At 48.1% G+C, this 27,074-nt stretch overlaps 2 protein-coding genes across 2 annotated transcripts in view; one reads left to right on the top strand and one right to left on the bottom strand.

Moving 5' to 3' along the window:
- JAM3 (junctional adhesion molecule 3) overlaps positions 1–12,381 on the top strand; it is a 77,657-nt gene extending 65,276 nt beyond the window's left edge. Inside the window, exons 2-9 of the mRNA XM_045860362.1 lie at positions 2,038–2,103; positions 2,614–2,727; positions 6,192–6,344; positions 6,818–7,020; positions 7,908–8,007; positions 9,498–9,627; positions 9,720–9,774; positions 10,136–12,381. Coding sequence (XP_045716318.1) covers positions 2,038–2,103; positions 2,614–2,727; positions 6,192–6,344; positions 6,818–7,020; positions 7,908–8,007; positions 9,498–9,627; positions 9,720–9,774; positions 10,136–10,171 — 857 coding nt within the window. The 3' untranslated portion in view covers positions 10,172–12,381. The remainder of the gene's footprint in view (positions 1–2,037; positions 2,104–2,613; positions 2,728–6,191; positions 6,345–6,817; positions 7,021–7,907; positions 8,008–9,497; positions 9,628–9,719; positions 9,775–10,135) is intronic.
- Positions 12,382–13,310: 929 nt separating this feature from the next.
- Positions 13,311–27,074, bottom strand: part of NCAPD3 (non-SMC condensin II complex subunit D3) — a 57,671-nt gene continuing 43,907 nt past the window's right edge. The window contains exons 25-35 of the mRNA XM_045860323.1: positions 24,083–24,220; positions 23,707–23,840; positions 23,282–23,481; positions 20,456–20,566; positions 18,415–18,600; positions 17,396–17,562; positions 17,066–17,205; positions 16,072–16,149; positions 14,030–14,104; positions 13,886–13,946; positions 13,311–13,803 (exon numbers count right to left, since the gene is read on the bottom strand). Of these exons, the coding sequence (XP_045716279.1) occupies positions 13,695–13,803; positions 13,886–13,946; positions 14,030–14,104; positions 16,072–16,149; positions 17,066–17,205; positions 17,396–17,562; positions 18,415–18,600; positions 20,456–20,566; positions 23,282–23,481; positions 23,707–23,840; positions 24,083–24,220 (1,399 nt within the window). The 3' untranslated portion in view covers positions 13,311–13,694. The remainder of the gene's footprint in view (positions 13,804–13,885; positions 13,947–14,029; positions 14,105–16,071; positions 16,150–17,065; positions 17,206–17,395; positions 17,563–18,414; positions 18,601–20,455; positions 20,567–23,281; positions 23,482–23,706; positions 23,841–24,082; positions 24,221–27,074) is intronic.

Below are 27,074 nucleotides of genomic sequence, written 5' to 3'. Positions count from 1 at the left end.
AGCACTCAATTGAAGCACACCAGCCAGGGATAGCTTCATACCTCCTAAAAGAAAGGATCAGATAGGGTTGTCCAGTTGGGCAAAGTTCTCATGTGTTACACTAAGTCCCTTTTGATAGCCTTTGGGTCAGAAGATGGTCCCTGGTCATGGTCATTTGTAGCCAGAGCTTCAGGGTCTCACCATCTAAATTACAGTGGTTTTATATAAATGTCTGTAGTCACTTTCCTCAAAAGGAACTTGTGTGGCCTTGGTAGACACTCAGGACATCATAGATTAGTCTCTACTCATGGGTCAGTGGGAGCTTTCAGACTGAGTGGGAAGTATAAAGTGCTGTACATGCTCGTGGTGAACAAAACAAAATAACATTAACTTATGCTGTTCTACAGCCTTTTGGAGAATGGAGTGTTTTATTTTATTTTTAGAGAGCTGGGAAGAGAGGGAGAAACAGAGGGAGAGAAACACTGACATGTGAGCGAAACATTAATCGGTTGCCTCTCACACGCCCCCGACTGGGGACTGAACCTACAACCCAGGCATGTGCCGTGACAGGGAATTGAACCAGCAACTTTTCAGTTTGCAGGATGATGCCCAACCCACTGAGCTACACCAGTCAGGGCAAGAAGGGCAAACTAATAGCAACTCAGATATATTATACTTCTGATTTTTTTTTATTCTTTAGAGTTTTTGTTATAATTATTGAATACTTACTAAATAAAGAAAGGATCAAAATGTGTGCTGGGATGTATAGATGTAGCTGAACCACTAAATATGATTGAAAAAAGGAAAAGAATGGATTGTTGTGACCTGTAGTCCACTTAATGTAAAAGGAATTAGAAAGCCCCTTATAGCAGTGACTTTCAGTTGGTGGCCTGCAAGAATTTTTACAACACACAGCACCTATTTAGTGAGGGGCATTGACCTCTCTTCTCTCAGATTGTCAAATAAAAAATGACAAAAGACAACACAGCAAGAGCCATCCAGTGTGCATGATCAAAATTATACCCATTTTTTTGTCAGATCAGTAAAAAATATATTTTGGGGATACCGCAGAATTTTACTAATTAGTTTATGTGTGCCATGAGATGAAAAAGGTTGAAAACATTGTCTTAGAGTGTAGGTCTTTCTGTACATTTTCTTTCTCTGATACTGTCCATGAAGACCCGCAGACCTTGTTACGAATTTTATGTACAAAGACCTTCTCTGGGGGAGGCATGTACCGAGTGCCTGAAGAGTGACATTTTGTGGGTGACCAGTGTGCCTACTTGATGTTCTCTGAGAAAATCGGCTGGGACACGTCGAGACCATGAAGAGCGGTTTCTAATGTTTGTTGAAGCACAGAGAGGTCCAGATGCCAGTTCCGAAAGGGGTTACCTTACGAGTTTTGATTTTGTCAGTAGTGTCATTCAGCTTAGCTTTACAATGCCGCCCCTCTGTTATTATACTTCCCCCTTTGTTCAAGCCTGGTGGAAACGGCTTAATGGAGAGGACTCCTGGGTTGGATGTGAGTCTAACACAGGAAGGAGGGGTCTCTGACAACGTGGCTGATGACCGTAGGCAGAGAGTGTTGACGCCCAGCACCAGGCCAAGGGTTTGGGCCATGTTGAATCTGCCCAGTGCCTTTGCCAGATTCGAGGCCTAGAGGAGGTGGAGAAGCGGGGAGGGGGTGGGGCGATGACAAGAAGGCGCCTGTTGGGGTCTGGACGATTGAAAGAATTAGCAACGACTCTAAGCAAGAAGGAAGCTCTCAGAGGAAAGGTCTTTAAAGCCTCAGGCGCTGCGTCTGGGACGGAGAAGGAATGTGAATTCTCTGAATTCTTCTCTTTCTCTTCATTTTTTCCAGTGAAGGTCAGACTGAGAGACAAAGCAGTCTACTTGCTGTATCCAGGGGTCTTTGTTTCAGAATACTATATATTTCTGCCCTTTGTGGTTAGTGATTAAAGCTACGTAGAAGGGGAAAATCTGATCTCAGTCCGAAGATCGGACTTTGCTGTTTCAGAGTCACATTGTCTCTGATTTTACTTATTTTTTTCCTTTCAGGCTGCTTGATAGGAGCTGTGAATCTCAAATCCAGCAACCGAAACCCCGTGGTACCAGAATTTGAAAGTAAGTACCAGGGAGACTGTGTATGAGGAGAATGGGCACCATCTAATGGACATTCTTCAGTCTTGCAGCCAACTCAGAACAAACATGCACATATGTGTAGTGCCAGAGAGATGTTCTGGCGGGTGGTGGCTCACCAATGTGTTTGCTGTGCAGGCAAGCCAGGGAAGCCCTGCTTCGGCTGCTCTGGGGACCTCTGCAGGGGTTGGAGTGGCCCAGGTCTGGCTCCTGTCCCGGCTTTGTACTTACACGAGAGGAATTCCTACACACAGGCGGAGTGTGAGGGGGAATGTCTTCTCTGTTTAGTAGGGGTTCTTGCTGATCATCTTTATGCCTTTTCTGGCTAAAATCAATCTCCTTAAAGCCTCTTGGAGCCTGGAGATGGCTGGGTTTTTAATCTGCATGAAAGGCCTCTCTAAAACTGCAGACAGCTCGAGTGGTCTGGGTATACAAGGAACCTGAAATCATTCCACGTGCCCTGAGAATTCTTTTTTTTTTTTCTTTGCTCCTTAGGTGTGGAGCTGTCTTGTATCATTACAGATTCACAGACACATAACCCCAGGATCGAATGGAAGAAAATTCAAGATGCCCAAACCACATACGTGTTTTTTGACAACAAAATTCAGGGTAAGCTCCTTTGTCTACAAGGCTCAGGCACGCCCTTGGGGCTAGAGACTTTCTTTCCTCCAGCTGGTCTGGCCTCCATAGCCCGACTGGTTTTTTGTTTTGTTTTGCTTTACTTATGGAAAATTTGAACCTGTAAAGGTATTGAGAATAGCATATTGAACCTGCCTGACCCTGTCACCCAGCTTCAACAAATACCAACTTATTAGGACTTTAATCTCTCTGCAAAACATCTCTGTGAAGTGTCAGAGTGAACATTTTCCTGGGCTGTCTTTTTACATGACCCGTGACGTTAGTGATGTGAGTTAATCTGAAGGATCGTGTGGAATAGCAAGGAGACAAGCATTCATGTTTGACGAGTGTTTATTGGGTGCAAGTGTACCATACAGAGAAAGCACCTGTGGACTGCTTCGCAGGAAGTTATCCTGTGGGGTTACAGGAAGTAGGCACAGGACAGGTGGCCATGAAAGGCTTCCCAGAAGTGACTGACCTTCAGGCAGACGTGCGAGGAAAGGCTAGATAGCCGGGCCAGGTGGTGAGGCATGGAGTGAAAAAATGGGTTGTGCAAGGAAAGAAGATTGTGTATAAAGATATAGCTGCAAATGGCAGCTTGGCTATTAGAGACACAGCATGGGCTCCCCCACAGCCGGGGCTTAGATAAGGGGGGGCTCCGTTCAGAGGGGCGCCAGGGCCAGGCAATGCACCCTGGTGAGGAGGGACAGGCTCCTGAGGGCCCGTGGACAGATTCAAAGGCAAGAGTGGCTTCGATTGCATTTATGCCCTAGAATGACCAGTCGGCCACTTTGAAGAGATTGGAGAAGGGCAAACCCTGGGGCAGGGCAGCAATTCAGCATTCTTTTGTGGGATCCAGGAGGGAGCTGCTGGTGGCCTGAGCTGAGGAGGAGGTCGAAGCTGTGGAGAGCAAGATGAACAGAGGAAAGCAGAGGCGGAGGCGGAGGCGGAGGTGTTACTGGGAGTTAGATGTTATGAGGGAGGGAGAGGAGGAGCCACCAGAGACCCGGAAGTGGGACAGGACCTCCAGTTGGGCAGGAGGGAAGGAGCCAGTGTGAGGCACTCGTGCAGGTGAGTTGTAAGTGGGCTGGTTCAGAGTTCTCAGAAAATCAGGCAGTTGAGGTTTCGGAGATGGGAAAGGGATTTTGTGTAAACAGCTTGCATTCATGGTCTTTCTGCTTTGGGTCCTCAATATCATCTAGGGTTACAGGCTCTTAAAAGGGTTTTGCTTTCCCACCAACATCGGCCCTTACCCCTTGTTTTTGAAGATAGAAATGTTATTCTCAGAAAACAAATCCGTTTTCTCTGGCAACTTAGCTGCTCCTGATAAGCCTTGTTCATGCAGTTTTTATCATTCAAGAAACCAAATGGGAATTTTCCACAGACACTTCCTGTTTCTGGGAATTAAACACCTTCCACTTAGCCCATAGGATGGAGAGACTATTCAGCACACAGGGTATGAGGGCTGGAGGGAAACTTCAGTCTGCATGGTCTTTTTCTCAACACAGGGCTGCACTGCAAGCCTCCCGATCAGCTCTCGTCCAGCATTTTCTTGTATGGTGTGAGTTCCAGTCCTCACTAATGGCCGCTGGATAGCAGACCTTCCTATTAGAAAATGCCTCAGGAATTGTTTGTCCTCTGTCCTAAGACTGCTGTTTGTACCATATTGTCATAAATTCTTTTCACGAAATAGCGGGTTTAGTAATAGTTAGTTTCTACTTTTTTGTGTCATTTCCCCCCTTTTTTATGCCATAACTCCTTCCCTTAGTTGTCATTCTTAAGCTTCTTCATGCTTCTTTCAAAACTGAGATGTTCAAACAGCATAGAACTCACTTTTTAAAAGTGTATTTTCAGCAAAGACATGAACTGTCATTACTGTCAAATTCCGGAACACTTCTGTTTGCCCCCCTAAAAAACCCCTATATCCATCAGTAGTCAGTCACTCCCCATCCCCTCTACTGTTCCACCCCCCCACCCCCTGCCTTTTCCAAGGGCACTAATCTACTTTTTCCTGACGGGGTTGCCTGCTCTGGATGCCTCATGGAGATGGAGTCACACACCATGTGCCCTTTGTGAATGGCATCTTCCACTGAGCATGCTGTTTCCAAGGCTCATCCATGTTGTAGCATGTCTGTACTTCCTTTTATAAAATAGGGATCAATAATATTTTATTGTTTCATCAGGTCATGGACATTTGGGTTATTTTCACCTTTTGGCTGTTATCAACAATGCATTTATTTACAGATTTTTGTGTGCACATCATTTCTTGGGGATAAATGACCACGAGGACAATTGCTAGGTCATATAGTAGTTGCCTGTATAGTTGTGTGTGTGTGTGTGTGTGTGTGTGTTAAGAAACTGCCAAACTGTTTTCCAAATTGCTGTACCATTTTATATTCCTTCAGCAGTTTATTTCTCTACATCCTCACAAACACTTGTAATTGCCCATCATGTTGATTCTAGCCGTCCTAGAGGGTGTGAAGCAGTATCTCACTGTGGCTTTGATTTACATTTCCCTGATGACTGAAGGTGTTGAGTGTCTTTTCATGTACTTATTGGCCATTTGCAGATCTTCTGAAAAATGTCTATTCAAATCCTTTGTCTTTTTTAATTAGGTTATTTGTCTATTTATTGTTGACTTACAAGTTCTTTATTACTGGTGCTTCGTTTTATTGCTCTTCACCTTATGGTGCTTTACAGGTGGTTGTGTCTTTTAACCAGTTGAAGGCAAGACCCTCCACCAACAAAAAGATTAAAACTTACTTTTTTGTGTTACTTGCTTTATTGTGGTGTCTTCAAAGTAGGCCTGTATTCAGGATACTAGTCCTTTGTTAGATACATCATTTGTAAATATTTTCTCCCATTCAGTAAATTGTGTTTTCACTTGCTGTGTCCTTTGAAGCACAGAAGTCTTTATTTTTATGCAAGTCCAGTGAAGGTAAATGTAACTGTGTGTGTGAGAGAGAGCTGCATGTTCCTCTGGTGTCATATCTAACAAATCATTGCCCATCCAAGGTCATGACGATTTATGTCTGCATTTTTCCTACGAGTCTCACAGACTCTGAGTTTCATTAAGGTCTGTGGTGTCTGTGGTGTGAGGTAGGGTTCCGGCTTCATTCTTTCGCATGGGAGACCCATTTGTTGCAGCGCCATCTGCGGCATGCTGGGGGTTTATTTAATGGCATTGGTTTGTTGTCTTTCCTTTTAGTGGGAATCCCCTGCTGAGGACGATGAGAAGGAAATGAGTCCCTGCCTTAAAAACAGACACATGGAACGGGTCCTCGACACACAGGCACTGTTTCGGTGCTCAATGTCATCAGGGAGCTCACCTCCATTACCAAGGGACAGAGATGGAAGCCAACCTGCAGTTGTCTTACTGTGGCACCAAGTGCCGGCCCCAGAAACCACCTTCTGCAAGTGGCAAAGACATCTTTACTGTGTCTTCTTTTCTGTAGGTGATTTGGCAGGTCGTGCAGAACTATTTGGGCAAACCTCTCTGAAGATCTGGAATGTGACCCGAACAGACTCAGCTCTTTACCGCTGTGAGGTGGTGGCTCGAAATGACCGCAAAGAGATGGATGAGATTGTCATTGAATTAACTGTGCAAGGTAGGGGCTCATATGAAGTTAAAGTAGGTTCCCCTTTCAGGCCTTGTGAACCTGTATATAGAAGAAAACAAAGATCAGCTCTTACTTTCTTTCCCTCTATAACCACATCCCTGAGGGCATCACATGACTTAGGGAGGGAGAGCTTGGGGACCTGAGAGTGCTGGAGAGTGCTGGAGGATGAGATGGAGGTGAAGCTTCTGCCACTTGCCTCCACCAGCTGTAGGAGGCGCTGCTCAGGAGGTGGAGGCCTTGGGAACAGCTGTGGGTTACACTGGGTGTAGGGGTAAGCGACAGGAGCACATTTCAAGTGGCAGATCTCATGCAGTCTGGAGGCTCATGTGACCATGGCAGTAGCAGTGGTGCAGATCCCTTGGCTGGCTTTCTTGTTTTGGGAGCAGATTTATTGCGGGCTCCAATGCCCGCAATATAGCTGTGTCGCTGATTTTAAATGCCACCCTGTGTTTCTCCTGCAGTGAAGCCAGTACCTCCGGTGTGCAGAGTACCAAAGGCTGTGCCTGTAGGCAAGGCGGCCACACTGTACTGCCAGGAGCGGGAGGGCCACCCCCCACCACATTACAGCTGGTACCGCAATGACTTGCCCTTGCCGAAAGATTCCAGGACCAACCCCAGATTTAAAAACTCCTCTTTTCTCATGAGCTCTGAAACAGGCACTCTGGTAAGATCCCTTCTGAGAGGTGAGGACAGAAACGTCTTTGCTGGGGCAAGGGTAACCTGTTGTGGAAAGAGCAGCTATTAGGAGAGAGAATGAAACCTTTTAAGATGGGAGCTAAGAACCCATGTCAGAAATTCTTCAGGAAAAGGTCCTGATGTGACTATCCAACTGTAAAACTTGTGAGACAACCGGAGACATCGGGTAATAGGCTGGATGCTTGAGAGTAAGGAATTGTCTGTTGCTTTAGGCATGATAATGGTATTGTAGTCATGATTAAAAATTACCTATCTTCTAGGGATGCTTATTGAAGTGTCTGTGGATAAAATGTGTCTAGAATTTGCTTCAAAAGAATCCAAACACCTTGGTGGGAAAGGATGGGTCAGGGAAGAGGTGGAAGCACATTGGTCGTGCACAGGGGACAGAGCACCTGGGGACTCACACCAGGCTCGGGGACACTCAGGACTGCAGACCTGCACCGTATCTCACTGCAGAGGGGAGCTGGCTGGACTGTAGGATAGGACCCTCCATGTTTGTGTTGTCAATGTGTCGCTTGAGGAACAATCATTATCAGAGTCCCTTCTCCTGAATGAAAGTCAGGCCCTGCCTCTCCTTCTGGATGGTGCTAGGCTTTGCTGTCTCCATATGCCAAGGGGCATCTGTTGTTCAGAGCTCTCAGGCAAGTGTCAGGAGAGAATATCAGGAGGGACCCCAGACAGTGACCCGGAAGCCAAAGGGGAACCAGGAGCCAAGGAGCAGACACTGTACTATGTTCTGGGCTTATTAGCAGGTCGGTGGGAGGGGGTTGGGGGAGGGCAGGGTCTCCTTTCCCAGCCCTTGGACATCTGCCCTGCTGATTGGTCTCACTGTTCCCTTGCGGTTTCCTGGAGCAGGATTTCAGTGCTGTTCACAAGGAGGACTCCGGCCGGTATTATTGCATCGCTTCCAACGACGCAGGCTCAGCCAAGTGTGAGGAGCAGGAGATGGAAGTCTGTGAGTTGCTTTTTGAAAAGATTTCCTCTGAAGACTGGCAAGTGGCTAGAACATGTTAAATTTAGTCTCAGATCATCAGTTTAGACAACTCTTCTGCTTTCTTCCATAGATGACTGGATCCACCCAAATCCACTTGGGCACATTGAAAGATGAGAAGCTCTGAATAATAGCTAAATGACTAATAAGTGGTCCTTGCAATATGTTTATCTCCTCAAAATAGACTTTTTAGAGCCTTGTGATGTTGGAAACGTGGCTAATTATGTAGCTTTTAACTGAGTTTAGTCAACCCCATTACTTTGTAATTGATAAAAACAGAAGGTTGTGTGAAGTCCTCAGAAACTGACCCAGTTGTAACCATTTTGCAGTGAGCTGAAGCAGAGTTTTAGCCCCTGTTCTGTGATGATGCCCTCTCAGCGGCATCGCTTCTGGAGGAGGAGGTGTCGAGGCCAGAATGGGGGCAGATGGGGCAGTCAGAAACACCTGAGGACTCGCCGCATCCCTCCCTCCTCCCCACGTGCAGACACCCCCGAGCAGTGTTTCCCAGACTTTCCCGGTCATGAGACTCGTTTGGGATCACTGTTTCACATTCAGATTCCAGCACCCACCCTGAGACTCAACAGACCCATCTCCAGGGAGGTCAGAAGTGTCTGTGTGCGAGACAGCGTTCCATGACCCTTCTCCTCTGTCAAATGAGGAGGACGTTTCCTGGGCTTTGCGTCGGACCTGGTGAATCTCTAGGGGTGGAGCTTGGGAGTTGAGATTTTAAAATCAAAATTTCCAGTCAGTTTTTAAATGTGCCCTCATACTGAGAGCTGCTCTACTGAGATAAGGGGGAATTTTAACAACCTCCTTCCGATGCATCCCCTGTACATCTTTCATTGCATTTTTGTTTGCACGAAGGAAACAGCCCTTAGTGCTCTCACGCTGAACGGGACCGAGTCCCTTTGCCCGAGATCCAGAGATGAGAAAACGGAGTCAGGGTTCCACTGGGGTGGGGCCTGTGAATGAGAGGCCCAGCAGCCAGCGAGGGTTTTACTCTCACCTCCTGTTTGTCACTGCTGGGAACTAGCCTTCTTTCCCCAACTAATCACAGCCAAGGGAAGCCCTGGAAATTAGGAATTTTTCTTCTGTAAGACTCCTGGCTCCTAATTCTGTTTTTACAGTGTATCCATTTCTTCCAGTAATAATATTTTCAGAGATTTAGCCAGAGGATTTTTGCGCCCATCATATGTGCAGTGCCAGACCCTGTTTATTATAGCAGTAACTGTAACAGCATCTGAACTATAGAGGTCTCAGTACTTCTCACAAGTGAAATCAGGGGTTATGGTGTCCTGTGTGTCTAGGAAAGAAAGAGTTTTACGTGTTCTCACTTTGTTCTTCTGGCTGGAGGAACCTGAGGGGCAGAGGGGGCGGGAAGGCTAGAGGCAGGGAGGAGGTGTAGCACGTGAACAACATGCATCCTCCCTCCTGTCAATCTTCCTTTAACCCAGATGACCTGAACATCGGTGGGATTATTGGCGGGGTTCTGGTTGTCCTTGCTGTCCTGACCCTGATAACCGTGGGCATCTGCTGTGCATATAGACGTGGGTACTTCATCAACAACAAACAGAGCGAGGAAAGGTGAGCCAGTCTTTTGTGGAAAAATAAAGTTCAATTTGGCATTAATACGGTAAGCAGTAATCACTGAACTCCCCTCTTCTCTTATTTCACAGTTACAAGAATCCGGGGAAGCCAGATGGAGTTAACTATATCAGGACAGATGAGGAGGTACGGAGGAGGGGACCGAGCAGGTATCACGTAGGAGACCTATAAGTCAAGGTGTTCCCAGCAGGGACAGTGACACTCCTCCTTGGAAACCAAGTTGGGTCCCCTAGGAAAAAAGATTTCCCAGTTATAGTCCAGACCCTGAGCTCCTCAGCGTTCACAGTAACACATCCATGCTGAGGGCACTTAGAGTTCTAAGCTTTTGATGCCACTTGTTCAGGATGATTCATTTGATTTGCTTCGCCAGTTTTGTCCTCCGGGAATGAATGGGGCGCTGGACTTGACTTCCACTTTCGTCCCCACGTCCCACTGGCCCCCGACTGGTGGAGGACAGCTGTGCTTTAACTTGGCGTTGGCTTTGCAGGGCGACTTCAGGCACAAGTCATCATTCGTGATCTGAAGCCGGCAGTGTGGCCGGGCACACACGCCACCTCCGCTGGAAACGCCTGCACGGAGCAGCTCGGAGTGCAGTGCCCTTGGACAGCGCTGGACACTCGTGCAAAAGCTTTTTGTTTTGGCCAAAGTTGACTGCTACTCCTTTCTTACTTTTTAACAAGCCACATAAATAAAGAATTTTCCTCGAGGGGCTCTGTGGCCCATGGAGGGTCCTGCTCCATTTCTCGTTAAAGGCTTTGTCGGTCAGTGTTGTGGTGTCCATTTTGGAGAATCTTCCTGGGTCAGCATTTTACAGACCAACCCAAACCAGAAAAGCAAATTGCTTGTTGGAAGCAGGGCCTCCCTACCTGTAGGAGCCCTGCTCGCCCACGGAGGTGTCAGTGTTGGAGGAGAGCCTCCACCTGAGCCTCAGTGTGAAATGGTACTCAAGGAACGTTCTGCTTTTCTATGAGTGTTTCTTTTACAGAATTTTATATTCTAAATTTTTGCTAAACATGTATTTTGGTTATTGAAAAGAAAATTTCTATTTAAACTGTAAATATGTTGTCAGTGTTAGATAACCTATTTTTTTTAAGAAAACATACAACCTTTGGTAGTAGTGCCAAGCTACTCGAGTTAAATTGGAAAATGTCAGCATTAAGAGTATCTTCACCCAAGGACTCCTCTCGAGGAGGCTTACCGGAACATTCCTTTTCCCACACGTGCTTTGGCAGTTTTCAGAAGAGAACTTGCGCCATCTATACAGCAGACCATTGTTGCTTAGGCAACCTTTAAAAATTCCGATTAAGTAATGTCAGAATGTTTGCCATCTCTCTCAAAAAACACACGGAGCTCTCAGCCACAACCTGTGCAAACCGTTAGCCAGCTCCCAGGTTGAGGCATCTGCCGCCTGCATGGGTGTTGGCTACTAACTCCTGAGGCTGGCTAGCCAGCCTGCCCCTCCACCTCTGACGCCCTGGCCTTGGCTCCATGCTCGGGTTGGCTTTAATGTCCTGTTCGTGTCCCACAGGCACTTGGCTCAGCCCAGGACAGTTCCAACCTGTCACTTCAGGAAAGGTGGATCCTCTCCCTGTGGCATCCCAGCCTTGGGATTCCCTGGGCTGAGCCCTTTTTGGTTGTGGGTGGCTCATGAAACAGAAGCCACTGCTGTTTGGCTTTTTTAATTCACTTAACTTATTTGTGTAGTTCATAAGACTGTCCGGGGCCAAAGGCAGTTTTGAATCAAATCTGTCAACTATAATATTTTTTAAAGAAAATGAATTCCTCTTGACGAAGGAAGAAAGCCCCAAGGCACCGCAGGCTCTGTCTCACCTCGCAGTGCAGTGTGGTGGCCCCGCCCCAGCTGGCCTGGTAGGCTGTCGGTAGGGCGCTGGGCCAGAGCCCAGGGCGAGGAGGGTGAAGAGCCCCAAAGGCAGCTTTCTAGCTCCGCCCACAACACTGCATGCTTTGTGGGGGACGTCAGAGACAGAAGCCTTTGTTCTTCAAGAGCAGATGTTCTTAGCCTCAGATATGATGCTGTGTTAACTCATAATGTGATTTGAAGCAAGGAGCTTGTCAGAGGAATGCCTTGGGTTCCATTGTGTGCTTAGAGAATAGTTTTTATATAAGAACATAGGCATCTTGGAATTAAACTTGCATTGTCTTAATTTTTTGTACTTTGAGGTTTTTACAACTTGAGACTTGAGACCTACACTGACTTAGAGTCTAAGCTGTGTGAAGTATTTGTTGTGGGATGGTGGGCAGCAGCCGAGGCAACTCTTCGCACCTTCAGTGGTGCCCACCGTCCTTTGCATTTGTGTCTGGAATGCTTACCATAGGGCTCTCCCTTCATCTTCACCTCTTCTTGGCGGAAAGGGATAGCTGCCCCTTTTCCTAATCTGAGGGGATCTTGGTTGGCACAGTGATAGGGTGGCCTTTTTGCCCCCTTCTTATGCCCTAAAACCTCAGGCCCTAGTGCCCTGTGGCCTGGGTCTGATGGGAGAGTCATGGAATGTGGAGTCCGGGAAGTGGCTGCCTTTACTGTAAAAATCAGGACAGCAAAGGAACGTTCGTGTGTTTCCAAATGTGATGTGACTAAGACTCCAGGCCTGTGCGAGGCTATGGTGGCCTTTGGTGTGGCTCCTGTGTACATAGATGCGGCAGCCTTGTACTAACACACCTGTAAGTTGATGTTTGTTAAACCTCACTTATAAAAGGTTTTTAAAAAAATCGACATTGCCTTATTATGTCTCTTTATTTCCTCTCGTGCTGGGTTTACGCCTTCTTCCTAGCGTTTTCTGTAGGTAAGTGCCCTCAGAGAGACTGCTACCACCACTGACAGGAGTGGGAAATGAGTGTGTCCCCTCAAAGCAGCTCTGCGAGTCCCTCTACTGATGGTGTGTCCACATGGGCCACAGCTCACAAACGGGAGGGCTATGGGGTGGGTCACAGTGATAGAACCCCCAGGCCAACCCCACGTTTACATCGAAAACACAGTAACCCTTTCTTTTGCTTCTGTAGTCCTGGGAATAAAAACTGATCCCACTGAATCTCTTCCTGGTCACTCTTGGAGAAAACACGCCATGCATGTGTGGAGGTTGCCTGGTGACACCAACAGCAGGCTAAAGCCATGCCGCTCGTGGGAGCAGTGCTTGGCAGACCAACACAAATCAGTGTTGGTGCTGTTCAAGGCCAGGGACAAGCAGCAGTGTCTCCAGAAGCAGGACTGGGTTTACACACTTGGACGGAGGGACGTGTGCTGTCAGGAGGCAGCAGTGTCTGTCGGGGGCCAAAGGCAGTGGACAGACGAACTGAATCTTATAGATAGTCGTTTTTCCCTAACAGGGAAGATTTCATTTTATTAATAACTTTTTAAAGTCCTCACCTGAGGATATGTTTATTGACTTCAGAGAAAGAAGGGAGAGAGGGCAGGATGGAGGAGGTGTGTGGGGGTGGGGGAGGAAGTGGAGAGTGAGACATCAATCAGTTGCTTCTGTACCGCCCCAACCGGGGATCGAACCTGAAACCATTTGGTACACTGGACAATACTCCATTCAGGGCTGGTTTTATTATTATTAAATATTGTATGTAAATTAAAATACTAACAAAGGCCATGTTCAAAAAAACAGAAAAATTCTATTGCCAAAGAATACTAGAAGGCTGTATTTATGCTTAACCTTTTTTATTGTTTAAAAAGCTATACGCTTCTTAAGGGAATGTGCAGCTCATAAATAATAGAAAAAATATTACAACCAAAATCTCGTCATCAGACATGGAGAACTACTGTAAAGCATTTGGTTAAAGAAAGCGAATGTGTGGTATTCCTTAAGGACCGGAATCAGTCCTTAAAGATCATCACAATGGACCTGATACTGTCGAGTGGAGTAAAGTTAAAATATTAAATAGCTAAGGCATTTCTCTATTATCTTGCACATTTTTTTTTTTTTTTTACCATATATCTCATAAGACATTGCAGAGGTTGGCAGCTCACAGGCAGAACCCGGCTGTCCTGGCTCCCACCACGCCGACACGCCCCAACACACGCTGATTCAGTTGGCTGTTTTCAGGGGGCTCTTCCGGAGTGACCGCCTACTGGGGACTGGGTTGTCTTTGTTTCTGGCCGGAGACTTCACGTTCCACTGCTGAGGCTGCGGAGGCCTAGGGAAAGAAGAGAGAAGTCATTCTGGAGCCAAGAAAAAGCTGATAAAACCTACCACAAAAGGAACTCTTGGTAACTTACGGTTTATCAGGTAATGATAAACATAAAATGTCATTTCCTTGATCCTGGGCTCCAATTTTCTCTGAAAGGGAGTGAAACACGACAAAATCAGACTTGCCAGGATTCCAGAGTGGCTAACGGGTGTTTGCCAGGAAGGGAACTTGCCTTTGACTGGAAAAGGAGTGCGAGGCGTGCCAATATAGCTGACTCCTGCTTCAAACGTGACCTCGGCGATGGGCTCTGGGCAGGGGAAGACAGCAGGGTTAGCGAAGGGCTGGGAAGGGACCTGCGTCCAGTGAATTACTGAGGGAGGTGAGCCAGCGTTTCTGCTGTGCTCTCGCTCAGTCTTCCACAGTGACAGCCTCCTGTCAGGCCTCACTGGACCTTTTTGTAGGACGTGAGGATGCTGAAGAGACCGCCTTTCGCACCTTTTTCTGACACTCCCCTGCTTACACTGTGTAAGGGGTGCCTAAGCACCGCTGTGCCCGATCTCTGGTTTCTACCCACCCCAAGGCTGCAGTCACTACCCACAGGCCCGGAGCCCTGGCTCCATGTCAGAGCCCTGCTCAGTCCTGCAGTGCCCGTCACCCCTGCCCTGAATGCCTGAGGATGTGACACTGCCAGCTCGGTCCGGTCCCTGTGCTCCTGCAGTCACCCCAGTGGCAGCTGGAGGCCACTGCCATGAGCTGTCAGCCCCCTCTGCTCCCTAACTGAGGCCCAGCACCTCTGCCTTCCTCCCGTCTCCACATCCTCTGCTTCTTCACCGGGGGGCTTCACTAGGCTCACCCTTGACCCATCACAGCGGGCACCTGCTTACAGCCTCCAGGGTTTGAGTTCTGGTTCTGTCTTACTGGTTGTGGGAACTACTCTAAGAACCTCGAGTCCCTTTACCTTTGAAATGGGATACAAATGTGCTGACCTTCAGACAGGCGTCAGGGTTAGATGAGATCCTTTTAAGTCCTTCACACACTGCTTGGTACAAGCTAAGTGCTAAAGATAGGTTAGCAGCTATTGTTACGGAGGAGGTATTATCCCCCATGTCACTTAGAGTAAATTGGTTTCAAGATCTGGTAAGGTGACTGCTCTGCCAAAGTCCCTTGCTGGCTCAGGGCATGCTGTCTGAGCTGGGCACCCAGCCACTGTGCAGCCCAACCCCTGCCACCCTCACAGCCCAGTGCACATGTAAGCCACAGGCCACTGGCCTCCAGCTCTCAGCACTCTCCAAGCAGGCGCCGGTGTGCACACCTGGTCCGCATGGGCCGTTCTACCTGGAGGCCTCTCCTGAGCCTGCTACATCATGCCTTGCCCCCTTTGAGACCCAGGTGGTGAGGCCTCTCCCAGTGTCTTCCTCCACCTCCTCTGTGCTCCGGACCACTTTGCAGGAGCTGCTATCACACCAGTCAGCACCGAGCCTGTGCAGGCTGCTGACTCTCCTGGCAGAGCCTGCTGTTGCTGTCCCCTCTGCAAGAACTCCTGTGCAGTAAGCTGCACAGTCTGAATGTCCCCCTTACACTGTACCCTTCCTAGGAGCACCGGCGAGACCTTTCCGGTCTGTGTCTGCAAGTGCAGCAGTGCGTCCGCAGGGCTGTGTGCCTGAGCTACCAGAGCTCGTTAACAGATGATGTAGAACTGTGTTCTCAGCACCACCATTCACACAGCTCCATTCAGTTTACTCCTCTTTCTGGGAGGCCTCCCCATGTGCTACAATTGAAGTTCCCCTTTCTCTTCCTGCTTGATAGCCTGTGGATGTCCAGGCAATAAGTCTCTGACCTTCACAAAAGCACCGATGCAGTAGCTCTTAAGATTCATTCCCCTGTGTGCTTGTAGAGTCTTAGAATCACAGGCAGAAGCATCTTTGCTGCCCAAGTTACAGCAGGAAGAAGGACTTGCCAAATCACCCCTCAGATTTTGTTAAAATCTAGCTCTGAAAAGTACTTATTTCAACTTAGCAAAACTACTTTATTCCTGTCGAGCACCATTGGTGGGCCAGAGTGGGGGAGCTGGGCAGCATTGTTCCTACTGGTTTTGTAGAGATGAACTACCTCTTGACAGTCACCCTGTCTAGGCTGTTAACAGAACGCATAGTTATAAACTACAGAGGAAGGGCAACTGAGTGCTTTTAAATTAGTAATTCTCCTAGGCACCTCTCACAGATGTGCAGATCACAGGGGAGTGACAGAAGCCAGCGCAACCCCCTGGCCACTTACTTTCGGGGGTGCTGATGGCTCGTCTGGCCACAGGGTCGATCCCTCCACTGGACTCCTGCTCCAAGCTGCACGAAGAGGCTGCGACAAGACAAGAAAGTTTTATCTGCTCAAAAACCCAAAACAATATCAAAGAGCAAAACAACTAAATGAGAAACAACATTTGGAAGATACATGATGAGGCTGATATCCCACATAAAGTGTTCTTATAAAGAGGTGATTCAGAAAGATGCTAAAAATAATAAAAATGAGAGGCAATGCCCATTCTCACTAGAATGCAAAGAAATGGAAATTAAAACCATAACCATTTTTGGCCTATAAAGCTCAACAGAGAACGCGGAAACTTACAGAGCCAGCGTCTCTAAGTAGGAATGCGCCACTCCCAGGCCACGGCAGGAGGGCAACACTGAGTCAATTCTAGAACATTCACGGCCACCGCACATGGAGTGCGGGGGGTTAATGCTTAAGATTACACATGTATAAGGGCATGTGTACAAGGTCGTTTATTGTGACCTCATTTCAAAAAGTTGAAGAACATCGTCATTTCCCAAAACAGGGTGGTAATACACAAGTAGGTACTTCCGCAGGACACAATGCTGCATAATTATTGGAAAAAAGTTTTGAAAGAAAGGTTCATGAACAACTTCACTCTGTTATTAGAAGTATGTGTAGGAGAGCAGGTTATGGAACAGAGTGCACACTAAGATCACAATTTTATAAATAAAACCAAATGTGTGTGAAGAGTAGAAGAAAAAAATCACTCACTACTATGGGTGAGTCTTCTATTTCACAATCTTTTCCAAATCTTTTATTACAAATATGCATTGTTTTATACCTATAATCCTACACCCTCAAAGTTTTTTGTTTTGAAGACAGTAAAACAGAAACTTTTAAAAGGAAGGAGAAGGAGCCTTGTTCTGTGTCTGAGTCTGAATTCACTACGAGGAGACGGAAACTGAGGTGCTCTGGGAGCCGCCAGGAGCGCCTGCAGACTCACCCCGATGCCGCGTTTTGTCTAGGCTGTCGGAATTCAGCGTGAAAGGCAGCACTCCTATGCTCCGATGACCACGCCTGCTATTCGACTCCACAGCTTTCTTGACCGAATTCAGGATTGCAATGGTGCTCAGAGACATGGACCTGTGGAAAACATGCCAGTGAAAGCAAGTCAGTGAAAACATGGAACCCATTATCCGCTTTCCTTCCAATGCACCCCCAGCCACACTCATTTCAAATATGAAAGGGAAGAGCGGGCAGTGAAGTACCAGTGCAAACACAAGGGCCACATGTGTAGCGGGAATGCATATTAGCTGATTCTGCAGCTGCATACCTGGCTTTGGGCATCAACCTCTTCACCTGCCCGGTCTCAGGTGAGACAGGCAGGAGCAGGGCTTGGCCAGGGCCTGACCTGTGTGCTGAAGCCTGGCTCGTACCACGGGGCCCAGAGGCATTTTGCTGGCCATCAGGAGCTGGCATTATTTCTAAACTTGGTACATCCTGTTGGAGAAGACAAGGAGTGTTCACCTGCTGGCACCTGACGTGCTAGGAGCACGTCCGCAGGTCACTGCTTCACAGCCTGCCAGCCCCGGGTGACCAGGGCTTTCTCTTCAGAAATGGCACTGCTGACAGACACCACATGCAGGTGTTGTCGTGTCAGAGAAAAAGGAGGATGTGAGTCTGTCTTTACCGTTTTAAAAAACATTTTAAAATTTTAAATTTATTTTTTAGAGAGGGGAAGGGAGGGAGAGAGGGAGAGAAACATCACTGTGTGGTTGCCTCTCACTCACCCCCAAATCGGGACCTGGCCCGCAACCCAGGCATGAGCCCCGACTGGGAATTGAACCCATGACCTTTCAGTTCTCAGGCCCGAGCTCAATCCACTGAGCCGCACCAGCCAGGGTGAGTCTTCACCATTTTTAAAGCAGCAGATCTGCCTGGACTTCTCAGGGAAGAAGCCACTCACTGGAAACACCCCTGGCTACAGAACGTTCTCAACAGAGGGTGCGGGGAGGACAGGCCGGCAGTGCAAGCAACCTCAGGAGATCCAGTTACCTACGGCTCACTCTGATCAAAGGTCAGATAAGACTGCTGCCAGCCTGCTTCCTGGGCATTCGTACATCTCCCCAAACTCGTATCCCCAAACTCTTATTGTAATGGCTTTGCACATAGGCTTGAGTGACAGGGCCTTGAGGGAAGGGACGCCTTCGTGACTCAGCTTCCTGCCCGCCCCATGTAACAAACACAGAGGGCCACGAGCAGCACTCCTGAAGCCTAGCTCAGACGGACCCCTGCACATAGGCACAGCAGAGGGAAGGGGAGGAGGGTGGGACCTAAGGGCTGCCCACGTACCTGAACACCTGGGGTCCCTGCAGCGCCTTCTTCCGCCATCCTGTTCCCTTCTGCCTGTCTCTCCAGCTCTTGTTCCTGGGCCAGCTGTTCGCTGTACTTCTTCATGTCATACTCGAGTTCCGACGCTAGTTGCTTGTCAACCGCAAAGAAATCGTTGATCTCATCTCGGTAATCCTGCATCACCTCCTAAAACAGACACAGAGGCATCCTTTAATGCTTTCTTAAATAAATGTACTCTCCAACACGACTTGATAAATAATAACAGAAAAAGTAAGACTTATTTTTGCTGAGAGAGGACTATTTCTATTACATCAACCATGGTAATTAACACAACAGTATTTTCCCAGGAAACATCAACTGCGCTTGACCACGCAAGCGAGTGAGCAGGATGTGAGAAAATAACTAAGAGTTCCAGTCTCTTAGGAAGCTTACTGCCTATGTGCCAGTTAACAGGTAATTTCCAGGTGCCAGATGGCAGAAAGGGCACGGAATCACACAAACTTAGCCTAAAGCAGAGCTTTAACAAGGCACAGAACTGCCACTATCAGCTACCCCTTTCTATTCCTGAAGGCTGGCAGGGGACAGTGAGGTATGTGGGTGGTCTGGCTGGGCTCTGGGTCACCACCCACTCAGAGGATCTTGCAGCATCACCGAGGAAGGCCCCTGAGAAATTCAAGTCAGGGATAGGTGGGGAAGTGACATGTGGCCTGTCCTGCCTCAGACAGGGCCTCTGGGGCACAGTACGGGAAGCAGTGCGCTCCAAAGCCACTCCTCTGTCCACACCAGCTTCCTCAGAGGACTCTGGCGCCTCAGCCCTCCTCGGTGGCCTCTTCTGCAGGTACGGAGGAAAACCTTTTTCTTCCTATCAGGGTAAGAACGTGCTCGGGTCTTAACAGGCTGCTAGGGACTAAACCTTCTCGCTAAGAGAAAGAAACCATCTCACCTAACAGTATTAGAGGGAGAACGAGATACACTGTAGCCCCAACTAGGCCCAGCAAAGGGAAGGGAGTGAGCCAACTGTCCAGCTGCCACCAAGAGTGGCTCCAGAGCTTGAAGAGGTGCTGCAGCCCCTTCAACAGAAGGCTCCGAATGCAGCTGTGCTTGGCTCTCTGGGGGCATGCTCGCAAACGGGAGAGAGACTTACTGCTCCTAAGTGTTTAAGCAAGTAGTCAATTTAGGATCTAAGCTCTTGCTTTTTTTCTTTTCTGAGATTTAATACAGAGCAATAAAAATAAAAGAACAACTAGAAATTCTCATTTTTCCAGACAATGAGCCCATCTTTCCCACATTAACTTCCTTAGTATAAGAGCTATTTGAAAAATTTTAGTCAATGTAATTTTGTTGTAGCTCTTTTTGAAAAAAATTCTTGGTGCTTTTTGAGAAAGGGAACAGCACAGTGCAGAAAGGAAAAGGAAGAAAAGTGCTGCATTTGTTTCTGATGAAAGACTTTGATGGAAAGGTCTGAGGCCTCATTCATGTTGCACTGAGAGTGTGCTCCTCCCAGCGCCTCAGACAGCAGGCAGCTCAGCAGGGCTGGTGAGGGCGGCCTGGCCTCTGGTGGGCATTCCCTGGTGGACACTGAAATCAGGCAGGTGTGTCCTGATTTGTAAATCAAAGACTGTGTTAAAGGAAATACCACCAAAGTAGACATGGGGACCAAGGTTCACTTTATCCCTCACCAGAGTGAACTTAGGTGATGACTTTGCCCTTGACCCCCATTGAGGAAGTCTTCAAAACAGAATCTAAACGGTCGATCAAGGCTGCACGTGCTCAGCAAGGGGTCAACTCTTCACACACTCAATTGCTCAAGAAAAGCAGCAACTCCTGTGCAACCTCTGGTCGACCTCTTCACCTTCTCCCCAGCAGCCAAAGGCCTGTCTGGCTGACTGAGGTCTAAAACAATGGGACTCTGGCTCAGAGGCATGTTAAGTTCTAGTGAGTCAGTTGTCGGTTGGTCACCAGATAGTGGCCCCCTCCTAACTGCCAGTGTAAGGACCTGGGGGCGGGGCCACCAACCACAAAGCAAGAGGCAGTCCTTTACCCTGAGATAGTTCATGAGCTCCCGCAGAGCTGGGATCTTCTTCTTCTCCAGCATGGTCTTCAGGGAGATGATGATTGGAATAATGTTTTCTATGAAATTCCTCTTCTGAACCTGCAGTAACACAAAGGCATGTGTTAGATACATAAAGTTCTGAGGACAAAGACTTTCCCCAGATCTAGTTCTTTTCTCTAGCAGATCTAGTATACTGTATCCGTTTATTTTTGATTTTTGACTATGGTAATTGTAGAGTACGCATTACCTTTGTTCTACACACTTTATAAGCATTACCTCAAAACACTAGGAATGCTCTGTAAAGCAGGACACAAATAAACACTATTCTTATTTTCTAAACAAGAAAAAGGAATTCGGAATATGTCAAATAATGTGACGGGAGGTTCCAAGCTCCCACACCAGCCCATCACAGACCCTTGCCTCCGCAGTGAGCTCCTCCCCTGAACTCCCTCCCTTTGGAGTGAAAATGAGGGCAACAGTAGCTATCCAAAGAGACATCTTTACTCCTCTTGGTGCAGTGACAACGGAAGAAGGTGAAGCTGGAAGCCAGTCAGCTCTGCACCTCTCCCCACTTCATGTGTCTTGGTGTGCACCTGGGAAAGTGCCAGGTGTTACCCAGTCCATGGTTTGACCGGGCCTTCACGCTCTTTACCGGGAATGAATGGTCACTAATCACAAACGCTTTGCAATAAATCTCTTAGAATCAAAAATAATTCATTATACTAGCATGCATATGTAAGATTTGAATCTGAAAAGCATTCTTTTTCTGAAAGTCATGAATGTCTGTTTCTTGCTTGTAAACCATCATTTCTAAAAGGTCTTACTGAGGTTTCTGAAAAAGGAGGACCACAGTAGAGCAGACAACTTAGTAAATACGCGTCCAGGCAGATGGCACATATGGTGGCCTAAACGCATTCTCTCAACAAATGTCATCAAACACCTTCTATGCATCAGACACAAAGCTAACCTCCGGGATAAAGAGAGGAATTCCTGCCTTCGAGTTACCTCTAGACCAGACTAGAAGTCTGTGTTTTGACGTGTGCCATGCTGTAGTGAGCAGGAGGGTATTAAGGCACTTATGGAAGAGGGATGCCTAGGAAGGAAGGGGTGAATAGGCGTATAAATCAGGGAAGGCTTCTTTGAAAAGACGGTCCTTAGGATGCGCAGGAATTAGGCTGCGGAAAAGGGAAGCCAGGTGGGAGCGGGCTCTGCAGACAGAGGCAGCCACGTGCCAAGACACAGAGGCAGGACCGGTGATTCAGAACAGAGACTGCAGAACGGACAGCAGCAGAGAGGGTGTGGGTGGCACAGCAGACAGGAGAGTTCTGTATGCCTCGAGGATCAGGATTTTATTCAGAAGATGACAGGACACCACCAACCTACTTGTTAAAGATATCTTAGTGGAGCATCTCTTATATACAATAACATCTGCCCATGTTAAGTGAACACTTCAGTGACCTAACAAAAATATGAAGGGGGAACAAAAAACCCCAGTATTTATTTACAAAAAATTGTGTATTTATTCTTACATGTTCAAACTTCAGTCACCTTCAGAGTACTCTCCATTGGATACACCTATTGAGAAGTTTTTTCCACTGCTGAAAAGTTTTTGAACTCGTCAATTTTGATATTTTTTTGTACTTCTCCTGTGTTTTGTTTCACCTCTTCCAATCAGCAAAAAGTTCCCTTTGAGGGCTTTTCTCATCCGGGGAAACAAAAGAAGTTGCTTGTGATCAGGTGAGTAGGAGGGTGGGGAACGGGGGTCATGCTGTTTTTGATCAAAAACTGCTGAACACTCAGTGCAGAGTGGGCAAGTGCGCTCATAAATCACCCATCATGAAATGGGTAAACACACTGAAAAAGTCTTCAAAAAAATTCACTGAAGCCGAATGCAGCCTCTCACAACAACGCCAGCTGGTACACTGATATAGATGGGTTTGTAGAACACTCCCCTAGCAGGAGAAGCCTGTATTACAAGAGTCCTGCCCTTCAGAAGATAATTACATTCTCTTTGGGTCCCCCCACATATACTGAGTAACCTAGTGCACAATCTAGATCATCACCCACAACCCATCACCCCAAAAGTTCCCTGCTGCCCCCTGCCATCAGTCTGCCTTTTTTTTGCCTCTTTTAAGCAGGAGGTCAAAATGACCAAATCTGTACTAGAGACAGGTGACTCGGGCAGCAAGGTGGCACACAGCCTGGAACAGAAGGAAACTAGAGGTGCAAAGGATGCTGAGGAAACTCCTGAGATGGTACAGGCTCACATAAACTCAGAGCCAGGGAAAATGTAAGACAGAGACGGACTAGTAAGCTCAAATGGACACATAGAATGGGATCAGTCTGTTTCTTTGGGTTCAAAGGTCTTCAGGGCTCAGGTGGGAAACAGGGATTAGCAATCCAGGCTAGGTATGAGAGCCCGTGGCCTAGAGAGCACAACAACCAGCTGCCCCATGAAGGGATGCAAATCCCAATTTTTACACTTGCTGGCTGAAGGACACGTGCCTGGCACACCAGAGTCTGGATGGGGTAGTGCCAGGCCCCCTTCTCCACAACAGAAGACTGTGGGAAAAGCGGGGGGAATAGGAGGAAGAACGGGAGAGCAGTGCAGTTTGGACAGAGGCAGGCTGAGATGCCCGGGCACAGCCAGGCAGGAGAGCAGAATGGGCTCACGCTCATGTGAGGCTGTCACTGGAGACACAGATGGAGAACCATCACCACCTGGGTGAGCTAAGGCCACTGCTGAGAGTGGCGTCAGCATCCCGCCACCTGTATTTCGGCGTGTGATCAGGCCCACTTAGAGCACACACTCACCTGCGAGATGAGCTTTTTCTGGGCCTCCTCCATGACCACATTCGCCAGGGCCATGTCATCTTCTTCCATCAGGAGGTCCTTATCTGGTTTTGATCTCATGGCCAAAAGCTTGATTTCCTTGGAGCTGAGGACGTCAAAAGTGTCTGAGAGTAAATCACTGGCTTCCATGTCCAGGGGCAGGACGCCATCGGCGAAGCACGCTGAGAGAGAGCACAAAGGAGGGGCTGCTGAGAGCCGGTGGGGCCTCAGAGGGCAGGCCCCGCAGAGCTAGGTGCGCATGTCTGGGCTGCAGGGGTCTGCAGGGCAGAGGTGGCATCCAAGCAGGCCCCCGAGCGGTCTTCCTGCAGGACCAGACCTGCCAGACCATGAACAATACAGCATTTCATTCTGAAATAGACATTTTACCCCAAACACAGCATGCCTACCCAAAATACTAAGGCAAATTTTGGAAGTGATATTGAATCGCTGTTCATCTGTGAAGTGCTCTAGAAGAAACTTGTAGATTTTCATTCGTTTCTCCTTGTTTGTCTTTCCCTTCAGTGAAAAAAGCCGCTTCTCTCTGGAAAACAAGACTGTTTCAGCTCGTCTCGTGGGCAAAGATGACTAGGACTTGAACAGCGTTTCGCAGCCCCCTCCCAGTACTCCCTAGGTGACAAGCACTTCCCCAGGACTAGGCACTGCTAAGAGGAGCACAGAGACCCTCGGAGTCCAGAGTCCACAGCCAGGGTCCAGGCCCGCTGCTTGCTGCTCGGCTCGCTGCTCCTCCCGCTGCTCCCCCAGCTCCCCAGGAGCCTCACTGACCTCTCTGACTGGGGGAACTTGTTATACTTCTCATGCTTCTCGTAGTTATTGAAGTGGAAAATACACTCAATGAAGTGTTGGAAGAACATGACAGGGTTCCTCTTCAGTAACAGGTGAGCCAGGCAAAACTCCCCAAAACTGCAAAAGAAGGAAACCGTTGGCTATTTGCAGACAGGTGCTAGAGAACAAGAACTTCTGTGAAACGGGGGAAGTGTGAGTTAGGGTGAGGGATGCTAAACCTATCCTAACAGACAGCTTCATTCAGGTCAAAACCAAGACATGAATGTAGCTTCTATTGTCCATTCTTGCACAACAGCGTCCTTTCTGAATCCAAGGTCAGCACAAAGGCTTTCCTCTCTTCCAGGTTTCCTTTCCAAATCTAACACAGTGTCATCACTCAGTGACACTTCAAATGGGAAAACAACTGACCTGACCCAAACCGCTTCTCAAAGCAGAGGCTGTGGTCCTGCAGGCTGATGCAACAACTACAACCAGCTGAAAGGGGACACCTGGGCTTTGGACCCTGGCCTGAAGTCTGCTGCCCACAGCAATAAACCAAAAGCAATTTCAGTAACAGGAACTTTTTTGAGAATTGATTAGTTACTAGAGCTTCACTGTTTGGGCAAAATGGCAAGAACCTTGCACAGGCAGCGACGGCTCTCCCAGAGCTGGCCTCCTCCGCCAGCCTCCGGCTCTCCTTCCTCCCGTGTGCCTGACGTGCAGGAGGCATCCAGCCGTACCCACCACACTACACGGGCGACCCCGATGTCACGGGCACCACATCAACCTGAAGGGCCAATGCTATGGTTTCCCAGCCCCAAGGAACATGACAGAAGGCAGACGGTTCACCCTCAGGGTCCCTGACAGCTTCTGTCTCATCAACACAGTCGGCGAGACAGTGCCAGGGCCTTGCTTCCCACTCAGGGCCCAGCCTGCAGGTGCGGGCTGGCCTGGGTCCATTCACACCGTCCACACCAGTGTTTTCACCTCATTTCACAGCTATGTGCAATTTCCACCTGCGTACGAACACCAGTCAACTCCCATCTGGACAGGAGCAGGGACAAGGACAGGCCCTACGTTCCGTCCCTGGCTGCCGAGCCCACTAGGGCCTGCCGGAGGCACGCCTTCCCTACGGCTTCTCCTCAGGCTCATTCACCTCAGCACCCGCGGCACTGAAAGTCACAGGGTAGTTCAGAAGTCATGATGCTGAAATGAGCTCAGGTGAAAGTTCTGCTCCAAATCACGACACTGACTATGTGCCTAGGAAATAAGGGAGCAGCCTGACATAATCATGAAAACAAAACCAATGGACCCCATTTAATGAGGGGCGCTCCCAGCAGAAATGCAGTCCCTGCCAGCGAGAAGTACCTGTTTGACCAGCATGTCCAGTGCACTCTACACAGCTGTGTTTCCTTGGAACCCAGGACAGAAAGACAGAGGAGGTCACAGCCTCAGATGAAGTTCTTTTTTTTTTTTTCTTTTTTTACGATTTTTATTTATTTATTTATTTTTAGAGAGGGAAGGGAGGGAGATAGAGAGAGAGAGAAATGTGCGGTTGCTGGGGGTCATGGCCTTCAACCCAGGCATGTACCCTGACTGGGAATCGAACCTGCGATACTTTGGTTTGCAGCCTGCGCTCAATCCACTGAGCTACGCCAGCCGGGAGATGAAGTTCTTTTTAAATCAGGGTTACTTTGGTAAACCTTCCGTGACAAGAATGAAGAAAGCCACTGAGTAAACAAAAAGCATCCCCCAAAGAAACCCCAAGACTTCACCTTCTCTGGTATTGTATCACAGCCAACCTACCAGGGCAGAGCAGCTACCTGAGTTTTCTTCTCAGACTTGAACTCATTCACATGAAAGTGTAAAATCAGAAAGAATGGAACCCAATAATTCTTCTGCAAGAGGGGTTGCTCTGGGCTTGAATTTGATGTAGAAATGCCCAGTTACTTAGATTTTGGGTCAAGAACACACACAGGGAGAAGTAACTACTGAACAAGATACTTCAGTGGATTCCCTAGTGAATAACAGGCTCACCAGCTACACAAATAAATTCAATGTGACATAAATTACACAGAGAAAGCCATCTGCTCGAGGCTGAGAGCAGACTCAGAGCTTCTGCACCAGGAGAAGCCAGCTGCCGCAGTCCAGGGCAGCGTGCAACACGACTAGCCTGCAGTGTCCTCTGCTGGGACTCACAGCCACGTTTCACCTCTTACAGGGTAGAGGCTCACAGACTCTCCTAGCTCAGTAGGTGGGAAGAGGAACTACTTCAGCTGAAAAATTTGAAGAAGTTAGCACTCTCAGTAATGCCTCCTGGAGCATTCCATTGGAGTGGCGAGGGGCAGCACTTTTCAGGTGCCTGGGATAGAAAACTTCACCAGTTCTAAAGAAATCTCACTAAATTAAGAACTCCCTGCTCCTTATCCCTCAGGACAATGAATAGAAACCACACCTACTCACACCACCAATTCAGGGACACTGTCTAGAGTTTACACAGCAATAATTGAATTATGTAAAAAATAAAAGGAAAACCAGTTAAATCTGAGTAATAATAATCTTGTGGAAACAAATTATTACTCTCTTACTAAGAATCTAAGCCCAGATTTCCAACGGCTCTATAAGGCACAAAGGAAGAACAGTCTGTTCATGCCCATTTTTAGATTTAGTGGGCAACGAAATCCCGACTCCCTTCAGACGTCACCCCAAGCCAGATGCTATTCGGAAGCAGATCTGCTCGATGAAGGCTGCTGTTAATGGAGGCACAGCCCTAATCCGGTCTCTCTCAGGTTAGGACTGGGGGTTCAGGCCCATTTCCACCAGAATTCTATCTGAAACTTGAGGCAAGCTATCTCCTGTCTCTGTGTCATCCCAGCTGCCATCCAAACCCAGGCCCAGCATGGTCCGTGGCCCTGACCTCCATCCCATCCCTGTCTGTCACTGTGTGCTCCTTTCCTCCTGACCTCACTTCCCAGGACCCTTTTTTGGACCT

Source organism: Phyllostomus hastatus, unplaced genomic scaffold (genome assembly GCF_019186645.2).
Source record: "Phyllostomus hastatus isolate PE091 unplaced genomic scaffold, TTU_PhHast_1.1 phas_scaffold_193, whole genome shotgun sequence".
NCBI lineage: Eukaryota > Metazoa > Chordata > Mammalia > Chiroptera > Phyllostomidae > Phyllostomus > Phyllostomus hastatus.
This window is presented reverse-complemented; position numbering and strand designations above follow the sequence as displayed.